The sequence below is a fragment of the Amblyomma mixtum genome, chromosome 2, assembly GCF_055824585.1.
Source record: "Amblyomma mixtum isolate Tamu chromosome 2, ASM5582458v1, whole genome shotgun sequence".
Taxonomy (NCBI): Eukaryota; Metazoa; Arthropoda; class Arachnida; order Ixodida; family Ixodidae; genus Amblyomma; species Amblyomma mixtum.
The window spans coordinates 89,968,429-89,981,132 of record NC_143013.1 but is presented as its reverse complement, the minus strand read 5'-3'; the positions used below and the strand labels follow the sequence as shown (position 1 = coordinate 89,981,132).

General features: G+C 49.6%; 2 protein-coding genes across 2 annotated transcripts in view; both read left to right on the top strand.

Annotated features, from left to right (window-relative positions):
* LOC149360099 (palmitoyltransferase ZDHHC20-B-like) overlaps positions 1-12,704 on the top strand; it is a 78,522-nt gene that overhangs the window by 61,009 nt on the left and 4,809 nt on the right. Inside the window, exon 2 of the mRNA XM_089569192.1 lies at positions 11,765-11,978. The gene's annotated coding sequence lies outside the window, so the exon portion shown is untranslated. The remainder of the gene's footprint in view (positions 1-11,764; positions 11,979-12,704) is intronic.
* LOC149360100 (palmitoyltransferase ZDHHC15-like) lies at positions 9,612-12,003 on the top strand. Its single transcript, XM_089567785.1, has 2 exons — positions 9,612-9,894; positions 11,765-12,003. Exons 1-2 carry the CDS (start codon positions 9,612-9,614, stop codon positions 12,001-12,003), a joined length of 522 nt encoding a protein of 173 aa, XP_089423911.1.

Sequence of the window (12,704 nt, the reverse complement as noted above, 5' to 3'; positions counted from 1 at the left end):
AAAAAAAACATTTAGATTAATTAAAGAACTGTTTGCTTTGGAGAAAACGAGGCGGATTTGCGGGCTTAGTGCATATCGGGATTATAATCTGAAAGATGTGCCATCAATGACACAGTCATAAGCGGCCGCTCACCGTGGCACACTCCGTATATCTCGCTTTCCAGTGCCATATTATTTCTCTGGGGCAGAGGAAGGATAAGAGGGAACGCCACTGTTCGAGCTGAATGGGATGGACGATAGATTGAGCGCAGTCGCCCATTCGCTTTACGCACGCATCAGCTGGTCGGGCGGCGCGCTTTAATGTATTAGCGCCGGCACACAGGGGAAGTGGATACGCGAGCTAATACGCGCTTTTAGCTTTGGCTTGGATAAAAAGCATGAAACGAATTAACCTTTACTGCGCGATTATTTTTTTTTTAACACACTGAAAGCCAGTGTTTCGACACTAGCAAGAGGGGTATCTTAACAAAAGCAGAACTGAAGAGTAAAGAAGGCTGCCATGAAAAGAACGAAAATTGTGGCCCCAAATGCAACTCGAGGCATCTTTTCCAGGAGCAGAAAAAGAAGTACACAAATCGAGGCCACCATCCAACTTAAGGCATCTTCACTTGACAAAAAAGGCAATACAGCTTTCTAAAGAAGCTGCTGGACTCAAAAACAATTCGTGACAACTTATAGCGCCCGGCGACGCTATAAAGCGCCGGCGCTAAGATCGGCGTTACAGAGCGCGCTGGAAAGAGAATAAAGATGGACCGCGCGTGCTCGGGGCGCACGCCCGGCACGGGCAGTCCGGAACTAGAAGCCTGCCACGCTGGTCGTCTCGGTCTGGTGCTCCGCTGCGACCCCGCTAATACCTCAACAGTAGTGACTCCGGCCTAAGACATGACCGACCCCAGCAACCTGCCGCCCTCAGGCGGCCTTCTGCCTGACGCTACCTTGCGCCCACGGGATGTCGCAGCTCTCCAGCTCCGCCTACCAACATTCTGGCCCAAGTGTCCGCAGACCTGGTTCGCCCAAGTGGAAGCCATCTTCCATCTGCACCACGTCACCTCGGAGGCATCTCGGTTTCGTCATTTGCTTTCCAACCTGCCTTCGGAGGTGGCTCAAGAGGTAGCGGACATCATCGCTGCACCCTTGGGCGATACTCCGTACCAGCGACTAAAGCAGGGCATCCTGGACCGCACCACGGCGTCAGAGAGTGCGCGCCTCCAGCAGCTGCTCACCTACGAAGAGCTTGGAGACCGCCGCCCCTCCCAGTTACTCAATAGCATGCGGCAGCTCCTGGGCGAAACCAATGCAGACCTGAACGGCGCACTGTTGCGGCAGCTCTTCCTACAACGCTTGCCGCAGTCCACCCGCCTCGTCTTGGCTGCTGCGGGCGACTTGACCCTTGACCGCCTCGCCCAGCTCGCTGATCGAGTCCACGACGCGGCTTCTCCTTCCGTCACCGCCCTCTCTTCTCCACCGGAGACCACCGTCATTTCACGGTTAGAGGCCCGGATCGATCAGCTGGCCGCTTCTATCGATGCCCTTCGGACGTCCTCTCATGCCCCGCATGGTTTATCCTCAACACCTCGCCGCCTTTCGTCTTCCCCGAGTGGTCCGCACTTGTCCAGTCCTCGCCGTCCGCGTCTCTGCTGGTATCACCGAACTTTCCAGCACAACGCTCGCCGCTGCACTCCACCATGCAACTGGTCGGGAAACGCGCAGCGAGATCACTGACGGCGGCGTGTGACCTCGCTCTTCAACCTGGCCGCCTTTTCATCGTCATGGATCGCATTTCTGGCCTGCGCTTCCTCATCGACACTGGTGCCGAAGTCAGCGTACTGCCGGCCTCCAAAGCAGACCGTGCTTCCAAGTCACATGGACCTACTCTTCGTGCGGCCAACTCAACCTCCATCGCAACGTATGGTCTCCGATCCCTCACTCTGGACATTGGCCTACGGCGCACGTTTCGATGGGTCTTCATCGTCGCCGATGTACATCAGCCCATCCTCGGTTCCGACTTCCTGACGCATTTTGATCTGGACGTCAGCATGCGTCACCATCGTCTCATCGACAGCAAGACGCGCCTTTCCATCACTGGCGTTATATCAGCTGTCGCTTCCACTGGAATCCGAACTCTGCTTCCGTCATGCCCGTATGCTCAAGTCCTTGCAGACTTTCCCGAGGTCACGAAGCCTTGTAATTTACGTCAGCCACCCAAGCACGGTATCACCCACCACATTGTCACGCTTGGTCCACCTGTCGCAGCTCGCCCGCGCCGCCTCTTCGGTGAGCGTCTGGCTATTGCCAAACGGGAATTCGACCACATGCTCCAGTTGGGTATTATTCGCCCTTCATCCAGTAGTTGGGCTTCACCACTCCATCTGGTGCCCAAGAAAGATCCGGGTGACTGGCGTCCGTGCGGCGACTACCGGGCTCTCAACGCTCACACGGTCCACGACAGCTATCCCCTTCCACACATCCAAGACTTCACTGGACATCTGGATGGCTGCAAGATCTTTAGTAAAGTGGACCTTGTCAAGGCGTACCACCAAATCCCTGTTGAGCCGGCCGATATTCCGAAGACGGCCATCACTACACCCTTCGGACTGTTTGAGTACGTGCGCATGCCTTTTGGGCTACGCAACGCAGCTCAAACTTTCCAAAGATTCATCGCTGAAGTGACGCGTGGTCTCCCGGCGGTATTCGCCTACATCGATGACATCCTCGTCGCGAGTCGTACTCCACAGGACCACGAGCGTCACCTCCGGGAACTCTTTCAACGCCTCCAAGAGTTTGGCTTGGTCGTCAATGCCCAGAAATGTGTCTTCGGCTCTTCTGAGCTCGAGTTCTTGGGCCACCACATCTCGGCGCTGGGAATTCGTCCATTGCCTTCTCACGTCCAGGCCGTTAAGGACTTCCCAGCACCAACTACCCTACGCAAGCTTCGTGAGTTCCTGGGCCTAGTGAATTTTTCACGGCGCTTTATCCCACACTGCGCCGAGCTTCTTCACCCCTTGACTGACCTTCTCCGCACCACGAAGTCCTCATCCTCTGCGATTTCCTGGTCTCCCTTAAGCTCAGGCCGCTTTCACGGCTGCCAAACAAGCCCTCGGCGATTCAGTCGTCCTCATCCACCCTAGGACTTCCGCGCCTACTCGCATCATGGTGGATGCTTCCAGCGTGGCCATTGGCGCGGTTCTCCAGCAGAAGATTGACTCCGAGTGGCACCCACTGGGTTTCTTCTCTCGGAAGCTCCAGCCTGCTGAGACTCGCTACAGCGTATTTGGCCGTGAGCTGCTTGCTATCTACTCCACGATCCAGCACTATCGCCACTTCTTGGAGGGCCAGCCGTTTTACGTTCTCACGGACCATAAGCCTCTGGTGTATGTGTTCCGTACGAACTCTTCGAAGTACGTCGCCCGTGAACTTCGTCAGCTGGCCTACATATCGGAGTTCACAACCGATATTCGACATATCAAAGGCACCGACAACGAGGCAGCTGATGCACTTTCACGCATTTCCACCATCGGCGTGTCTCCACCTGCTGTGGACTGGCCCTCCCTGGCGCGGGCACAGCTTGAAGACCCTGAGCTGCACGCCCTGCGTGACCACCCTCGAGCACTCCGTCTGCAGCTCGTGCCTCATCCGTTTGTGCCCGGATCACTCTGGTGCGACATCTCATCGGCTCTACCGCGACCGTTCATCCCGGAGGCCTTTCGTCGTGCCATTTTCCGTTCCCTTCACGACATCTGCCATCCTAGCATTCGGGCCACGCAGCGCCTCGTTACCCAGCGGTACGTCTGGCCGAACATTGACACCGACGTTCGCCAGTGGGCCCGCTCGTGCCTTGCTTGCCAGTCCACCAAAGTGACACGCCATACCAAGACTCCCCCTCAGTCTTTCCTGCCGCCTGGATCACGCTTTGACCATATTCATATCGACCTGGTTGGACCGCTTCCCCCTTCTCAGGGCTACAAGTATATTCTGACGATGGTCGACCGCTTCACCCGTTGGCCCGAAGCCGTGCCCATTCCGGACATTACTGCGGAAACAGTTGCCAGAGCCTTCGTTTCGACGTGGGTTTCCCGCTTCGGCTGCCCCGGCATTGTTACCACGGATCGCGGCCGCCAGTTCGAATGCGCCCTCTTCACTTCGCTCACCCGGCTACTCGGCACTAAACACTGCCGCACCACATCGTACCATCCCTGTGCCAACGGCATGGTCGAGCGGTTCCATCGCCAGCTCAAGGCTGCCCTTACTGCGCGCCTGGATCGCGAGCACTGGGTAGATCACCTCCCTATGGTGCTCCTAGGCCTTCGCGCCGTCCTGCGTCGTGACCTTGGCTGTTCGGCGGCCGAACTCGTCTTCGGTACCTCCCTGCGGCTTCCCGGAGACTTGTTCGTACCTTCGGCTCCCTCGTCCCAACCCCTGCAATACCTTCACCGCCTACAGGACTGTCTCCAGCACCTGCGCCCAGTGCCGCCTCGCTCAACTGCCCATCAAGTCTTTGTGCACCCGGACCTTGCTTCCTCGACGCACGTTTTTCTCAGGCGAGACGCTGTAAAGGCGCCTCTTACCCCTTCATACGATGGCCCGTACCGCGTCCTCACCCGGACGACAAAGTCAGCGACAATCCTGCTCGATGGTCGTCAAGAGGTCGTCTCCCTCGACCGACTCAAACCAGCGTACCTCGAGACACCTCCCCAGGAGCTTCCCTCAGATGTTGCCGGCCCACCTGCAGACCTGCTTGCCGCTGTGGCTAATCCATCTCTGCCCCGTCGGCGCGTACATTTCGCCGTTCCGTCTAGGCGGGGGGCCCTATAGCGCCCGGCGACGCTATAAAGCGCCGGCGCTAAGATCGGCGTTACAAAGCGCGCTAGAAAGAGAATAAAGATGGACCGCGCGTGCTCGGGGCGCACGCCCGGCACGGGCAGTCCGGAACTAGAAGCCTGCCACGCTGGTCGTCTCGGTCTGGTGCTCCGCTGCGACCCCGCTAATACCTCAACAAACTCGTCTCATTGTTTCTCTGCTTTATAGAGAAAAACTGTTCCATAGGTTTTTGTTTTTGCGAGAATTGGAGTCAGTGTCTATTGTGATGTATGCCTTATTTTCCTTGTAGTGGCTAACAGAACGAAAATCGCCAGGTTTACTAGAACACAATTAGACGGACGAGAGAACTTGGCTGATAGACGTGCTCAGAGCTATCCACTTTGGCGAAGGTGCATTTTATAATTATGGTACTATTATCCAGCATCCTCGGATACCTAACCGAATAATTTATTTAATTGCCTGCAGACACACTTGAGCAAGCTTAATTGGATTCTAGCAGCAACGTTTTTTTTCTTTCGTTTTAGGTTTTGTGGGTTCAATGTACCACAACGACTTAGGCTATGAGGGGCGCCGTGAAATATAGGACTCCAAATAATTTCTACCACCTGGGATTCTTTAACGTGCACTGAAATCGCTCTGTACACAGGACTATATCATTTCACCTCTATCGAAATGCGACCATCACGGCCGGGATCGAACCCACGCCTTTTAGCCAGCAGCCGATTACCATAACCACTGAGCCACCACGGTGGCTATATACTTTTTTCTTTTCAAAGAATTCGGGGCATGGACCTTTTATCACCTAAAGAAAGAGCTTTTCATGCCAGTGCTTTGTGCAGATCGGACGACAATGTAAAAATTTGATTAATATTTGAAACTTCTTCTGATTGGGGCATGATCATTTCAGTTTAAAAAAAAAAGAGGGATCGGTTAAGTAGCATACACGAATGAGCATGCGCTGCAAGCTCTATGATTAGGCATGCAGGAGAAAATTGATTAATTACATGCTTATCATAGCAATGCAGCGCAACGATGCTTCCATTGTGCGAATTGATTTTGACGTCTTATTCTCGTTCAGTCAGCTTTTTGAGTGCTGCTGCCCGTGGCGCTTGCAGCCTTGTCTATAGGTCTGCATTCTCAAAAGATGCGGCAAAATGGACAGCGCCTTAGGGCGTCAAAAATTTCAATAATTATAGAGTCCGTCGTCATCATGACTGCAGACACATCAGAGCCCATTTTTCCAGCAGCTACCGGATGGTTTGGCTGCAGACACCGGTGTTATGGCGTATAACGGCTGGCCAAGCGTAGGTACTAACCCAGAGCCGTTTCGTATATATTCGGTGGTAGTCACACATTCACTTGCTGTGAATGCTGATGCTGAGCTTTTCTGCGGTTGGCTTTTTCGGTATCTGCATATAATTTCTGCTGAAGAGGAAAAGAAGGTAAATGGTGATTTTATGTTGATTTTTCGCAATGACAGAACGCTGCGCGTTTAAATTACACCGAAACGATTTGCTCAGACAAGGATAGAGAGATGAGGGGCTCGCTAGAGTTTATACAGTAGACAAATAAAATGTGCGATATTTTCAATTTTTGCGTCCGAATTCAAAAACTGTCTCTAACAAAAACCAATTTGTTGTTCTGCGTAGATTTAGAAGCATAATGATCTCTTTTTCCGCCATCAGTTGTTGCGGGCAGCCATATTTGCCTTCATTTCATTTGTCAGTTTTTTTTTTCCTTTTATACAGGCGCTTCCCATTCCGTTGATTTTTCCGCGTATTATAAATCTTTATTGCCTTCTCCTCATTTTAAACTGCCACATTCTACGGTTACATATATTACTGTGTATTTTTATAAGCAATGCGTCTAGTGCGATGTGTGCGTAATGTCACCGAAATTGTTGAAATAGAAATTATCGGCGGCCACAACTGTGAGATGAAACGCCTACAACTTTTAGTGCAGTTCAAAGCAGCGCAGTCCGCGGTTTCGCAAGATTTGAAGAGATGTGTATTGAGGGGACGTTAGGATTTTTTCGCCTTCATCGCGATGCACCAGATCAGTGAACGAAATGATCGACAAAATTTTCGAAATTTTCGACTCTTTTCGCGCGATTAGAAAAACTGGCATATCTTCCGTCGACATTTGCACACATTGGGCCACATCAGGATTCACCTAAAACAGAAACAGCCGTTAACGAGTTCGCTGTGTCCGCATCTATCAATTTACTTTTCGCCAGGAGACACAAAAATCGCGGGTAAAAACATGGGAATAGTTTGCGTCCGTTTACCCTGCTGATCGCGCTAGTAAACAGATCCCCGGCTCGACGCGAGAAGATGGGCGCCATAGTGCGCTCTCCCAAGCCGCGCTTCTTTCCCAGTGTTTATTGTGCTTTGGCCTGGCTCCTTTCTGTTCTCGCGTTCTGTACCACGGGGTGCCGGGAACGAGAGCTGGTGCTGCTGACTTCCGAGTGGATTAGCGAGCCGCCACCGGAAGAAAGATTGGCATTGAACTGTGGAAAAGGGAAAGGAGGAGAGGGCGGGAAGTTCTGCGGAAGGTCGCGTGTCGGCTGCCACGCGCTGTGAGCTTAGGCGGGGGCTTTTGGAGGATTATGGCTGTGGGATAGCGTATCAATGGCCGACTAATATGGCTTCCCGACATGCGTGGATTACGGGTCATGTTTCCACGTCACACGGAGCTTACGCACAGCGAGGCGTGTCAATTTGAAGAGCAGCCAGACCGCTAAATGGAGTAGGGGACCCGGAAAGGCGGTTCATACCATCAACAGCTTGCGAAAGAGCGGAAATTCGTGGGACTGTCACGGGTAGCTCAGTGTTTGCGCAGGGGGTACGACACTTCGCGCCTCACTCACACAGCATGGTATGGAATTTGTCCGTATCGATCAGAAAGACTGGAAAACAAAAGCCAGAAATAAATGTAGGCGAGCGAGAGAATGCATGAAACGGTTTTCGGCCTTTATCATTCGTGGGAGCATTTTTAAAGCTTGTCACCACTGTCAACCTCTCTTCTTGTCAGCTGCTCTGGAGTTTCGATCATCAAACTGAATCTACCTGCACTTAATTTTTTCTCCTCTATTTCTGCGTTTTAACCATGTTCTATTACTTTGTTTTCATTAGCTTGCTGGCATTGGCTTATTCCAGCTATATGATTCTTTGTTCTTTTCCCAAGTTGCCACTTCGCACAAATCTGAAAGTAACACTAATTACCCCACCTACGGGATATATATCGCTAATATTTGGCTTACAACTGCAGAGCGCCTGCAAAATTTTGTAGCCTTAACGCTACAAAAGCATTAACGCTCTCATATTCATTCTCGCTCTCTGATAATTGAATTCATATCTTTCACATTTCTCTTCAATAAATGGCCAAAATAAATGCACACCCTGAGAACGTTTATTACTCCGCAACTATTGCAAACTTGTTTCTTTCTGCAGACTCCTAAACACTAAGTGTATTTTTAAGATTTTTGAGCCTATCATTGCCATGCGCCTTTTTATTAAGGCCCTAATCATTCGCTATAATTCTTTCCGGGATTTCCTCAGCAGCATAATACCTTCAATGAGTTGAGTTTAGGTTATGTGTGGCTGGGTTAACCTTGAATCGAATGTTGCAGGGTATGTTTGCAGTTCTTGTCTTACCAAATTTGCTGATGGCCTTTAACTCTTAAAGCAAAGAATTGCCTACAATTCATAAAATCGCCTAGGCGTATGGAATGGCTTGCAAGCAACTTTAAAATTTCACCAGCGCTGCGACTAGGAACAAGAAACAGAGAAGGAAGACAAGGACAAGCGCTCCTAACAACTGAAAGTTTATTTGAAAAAACACAGATTATATGCACACAACTGACAACCCAAAGCGCCTGCGCTTCCCGCAAAAAGCACGCAAAAGAAAGTTACGAATCTAGATACAAAATTTCACATTCATGTAAGTTTACAGATGGTGTGCTAACGCACGTGTCGCTGTTCTTGTGAATGTGATAGGCTTCACACAACTCCCTAGTCAGCTGATCTGGATGTCTGAATTTAATCTTTGCCCTGTTAAGCAGTGGTAAGCATGCTTTTTTATTAGACACACCGGGTTTGTTCAGATGACAATCTCTCTGTTTCTTGTTCCTAGTCGCAGCGCTGGTGAAATTTTAAAGATGTACCAACTAGCTCAAACCACCATTTTGCGAAAGCAACTTATGACACCGCCAGTTATTGCAATATGCCGTATAAATTTTCCAGCAACGCTGACTGGGCAAGCTTTGACGGGTAATGCTAAGCGATCCCACACTTTAGCTATCTCAGAGTAGAGGCGTACATGCCTATATGCGCCCCATGATGTAGACGGTCTCCATCTAAAAGGACTCAAAATGGTGCGTTCTCAGACCCAACAATTCTGGACAAAAGCATTTTTGAAGAAGAAAAGTTTATGAGCGATTTTTTTTAATATATTATAAGCTTTCACCGTAACAATCAATGTACCCGCAGATTTCTTGTTGGCAGTGTTGCATATTTCTTTTTTTTTGCGGTTAGCGTTTTTTCTATGGTCAGAAGCGCTCCACATTGATTTTTTATGGAAGTCTTAACTGCATATAATATAAAAGAAAGATTTTGCTACATATCCGAAGAATGGAGCATAAGCTTCAGTATTTCTATAGCCGTATCTTACAAGTTTTCAATCTTCAAAATTTGGTCACGATTGTTGGAGTCGTTTAAGTAAACCCTGCGGAGGTTTTCGTAACGATTTCCGTTGTACGGTGTTCACTGCGCAAAAGTAGCCGGCTACGGCCCATGCTTCCATCGCTCCTGGCATGCGCGTGCCACACTGGACCGAAGAAGCAGAAGAAGAAGAAGCGGACGATGCCCAGACGTGCGCCGCGTTTCCACCATCCTTTGGTGGAATGGCTTCCCGTCGTGGCCGTGCTGGCGGTGTTTGGGGGCACGTACTACGTCTACGTGCACGTCCTCTGCGCCACCATGGTGAAGACCGTTGCGCTCCGCGTGTTCCTGGTGCTTGCCTTCCACGCGCTGTTCTTCCTCTGCGCCTGGTCCTTCGCGCACACCACACTCACGGGTACGTGAGCCCGCTGGCCTGCACTTGCCCGTACAGCGCTGTACGGCAGCTTCCACAACTGAGAATGCACGTGTCGGGTTGTCGACAGTTGCAAGGGTTGGTAGCCGTCACGTCCCGACTTTCAGGGCCGTATGGACAGTAGCAAGGGTTGGTAGCCATCATGTCCCGACTTTCAGGGCTGTATGGACAGTAGCAATGGTTGGTAGCCATCATGTCCCAACTTTCAGGGCTGTATGGACAGTAGCAAGGGTTGGTAGCCATCATGTTCCGACTTTTAGGGCCGTATACATGGTGTCACTGTTGTATATTGTGAGATAAAACTCCAGCGTTTATTTGCTGGCTTTGAATAGTGCTGATCACGTAGGCCACAAAGAAAATGAGAATGAGAGTGGATGAGAGCCACAAGGGAACGTGGGTGAGCTCAGATGGCACATTCGCTCCCGCAAATGCACAAGCTGAGCTTGTGTGAGCCGGGAGATCCTTATATTGAGAGTACGTACTGCTTATAGTCGGCGAGTTCCCCTATCAGCAGTAAAGCCCCTATCGCTTTGCTTCTTCTCCCTTACCAAGGGCACGGAGTCTCGAAATTTTTTTACTATCCATAAATGGCAAAGGGGCTGCCACTGTGCGTGTACTTTTCAGCAAATAAGTCTATGGTAAACTTGGCAGAAAACGACCCTGTCTGGGAAAGGATGGTGAGAACGTTACTATTCAAGTCGGCTAGCTAGAAAATGCTGGTACTGATTTAGTGCTTCTCTTGCACTTATTCCGAGCTTTACAGCAACCGCTATTGCGGCCATGTTTCCCGGTTCTGAACCGTTGGCGTTGGCGTAAAACAATGGCATGCTGATTGGTCCGCATGCGGTGAGGTCACGCGTAACGACACTCGTCATGACTGGAAGCATAGGGACGTCACGCGCACCCTATAGAGAAGACAGTAATGAATAACTAATGTTATATTCACTTCAGCTAACAGGTGTCGCTTAATGTTGCATTACGTATTGATAACCATAATGTATAACGTTCTGTCTTCTTCGCAAAAGTTTCCGTAAAATTCTGATTTGACATACTAACCGTCATCATTTTCCTGCTTTGAGATCTCTTGGGTAGTTATTGCCACGTGTATGTGCACAAAAATTATCTTGCATTGGTGCCAAGCATTGCACTAAAAAAAAAACAATATTTAAGTTTGCCGGTGGTTAGGCATTGTTATATTGTACAATATGGATATGAAGTATCCCACACCTTGCATGTTGGCCAAATCAGACGTGCTCAAAAACACAACGTAAAATTTCACATATCGACTAGTGGCTACAATGGTTATTTAAGCATGCCTTGTGTTACAAAAGACCATGTAGCATTTGAAATATTTTTTGCTTTCATGAAGGTGCCCATGAAGAAGAAACAAGAGTTTGTTCTTATCCGGAACCCCGCGGAAGTTCTGTATACCAAGCACTAGACAAGAGTGTCCTGACTGAGAAGTTAGGTCGCTGGGTTATCTGTGGTTCATGACTCATTTCTTCCAGTAGAATAATTTATCATAATTTATCACAGTTATCATAGCCCAAGTGAATATACCCCGTCCTCAGAATGTAGTAAAAGGCAAGTGTTTGTACTGTGCTTTCTTTTTTTGAACGCCTTTTACTGCTTATTCCATTTTTCAACGGCAACACTTAGCTTGTCGAATTTTCAAGCCATACTGACGTGGCCCCCACATCCACTGCCTCCTTCAGGGAGGCACGGCACTAAGGAGCCAAGAAATAACGGTGTTCGTTTTCTGCACGCTCTGCCGAAAAGAATTCAAGATCTACATGAATGCGAGTCTGTTCTGCACAACGCTATGTTGCTGACCACCCGCGAATGTCTGCAGATTTCGCCCCGATCCCAGTCTCCTTCAACGTCAGTGCGAGCGAGAGAGAGCGGCTGCAGTCACTCCAGGACTTCGACGAGAAGCGGCGCTACCTCGACGAGCTGGGCGACAAGCGAGGAGTTTTGACTCTGGGTCTAGACGGCTGCGTGCGCTACTGCGGCTCCTGTGGCCGCATCAAGCCTGACCGCACCCACCACTGCTCGTGGTGTGGGAGGTACGCAGCCACACAGTCTCCATGAAGTAAACAGCCGTGATCGCTGAGGACAGATATAGAGATGTTTTCGATTTCTAACGCTAACTGAATTTCACAGCAAAGCGAGGCGTTATTTCGACAGGGCCCCATGCCAAAGATGCGAGTTTAAGATGTGGTTAGAAAGATTTACGTTTAATTGCTATGGTTTAATGGAAATGAGCCTGTATTTTTCTAATAATCTACATAAATGTCGACTGCCATGGTTCTGTTTATCGCTGAGATGATGCTAAGCGGAGGTAATGCATCACTGCCTGGCCGAATGCGAAAGACAATGGCCACACTACTGTTGGCCAAAATTAGCTCAGCCGGTGTCCGAAGTTTAGGCTACGCCGACGAATGAATTAACGGACCCCAGCTACTACAAAATGCAAGCTTAACTAGTCCTCCGTAGTCTCTAGTTGTTTATTTATTTACCCTTAGGGCCGTTAGGCGCTACAGAGGGGAGTGGGAATACATGAAAGTACCAAAAACAAAACAGCAACTAGAAAAATTGAATATAGTTACAGCACAAATTGGTATAAAATCAATAACAGAATTAACAAAAGGCAGCATTTCACAAAACAAAAAACAAAAGAAAACAGCAGCTAATAAATTAACAAAGTTATAGACAGATACTTATATAAAATTAATGACAGTGTTACGAAATGCAGCAGTATCAGTAATTACAGCAATATTGTGGGGAAGGTG

Coding starts and splice junctions, on each gene's coding strand:
- LOC149360100 (XM_089567785.1), top strand. CDS start 9,612: ATGCTTCCATCGCTCCTGGCATGCGCGTGCCACACTGGACCGAAGAAG. Junction 9,895..11,764: donor CGCGCACACCACACTCACGG/GTACGTGAGCCC, acceptor GAATGTCTGCAG/ATTTCGCCCCGATCCCAGTC.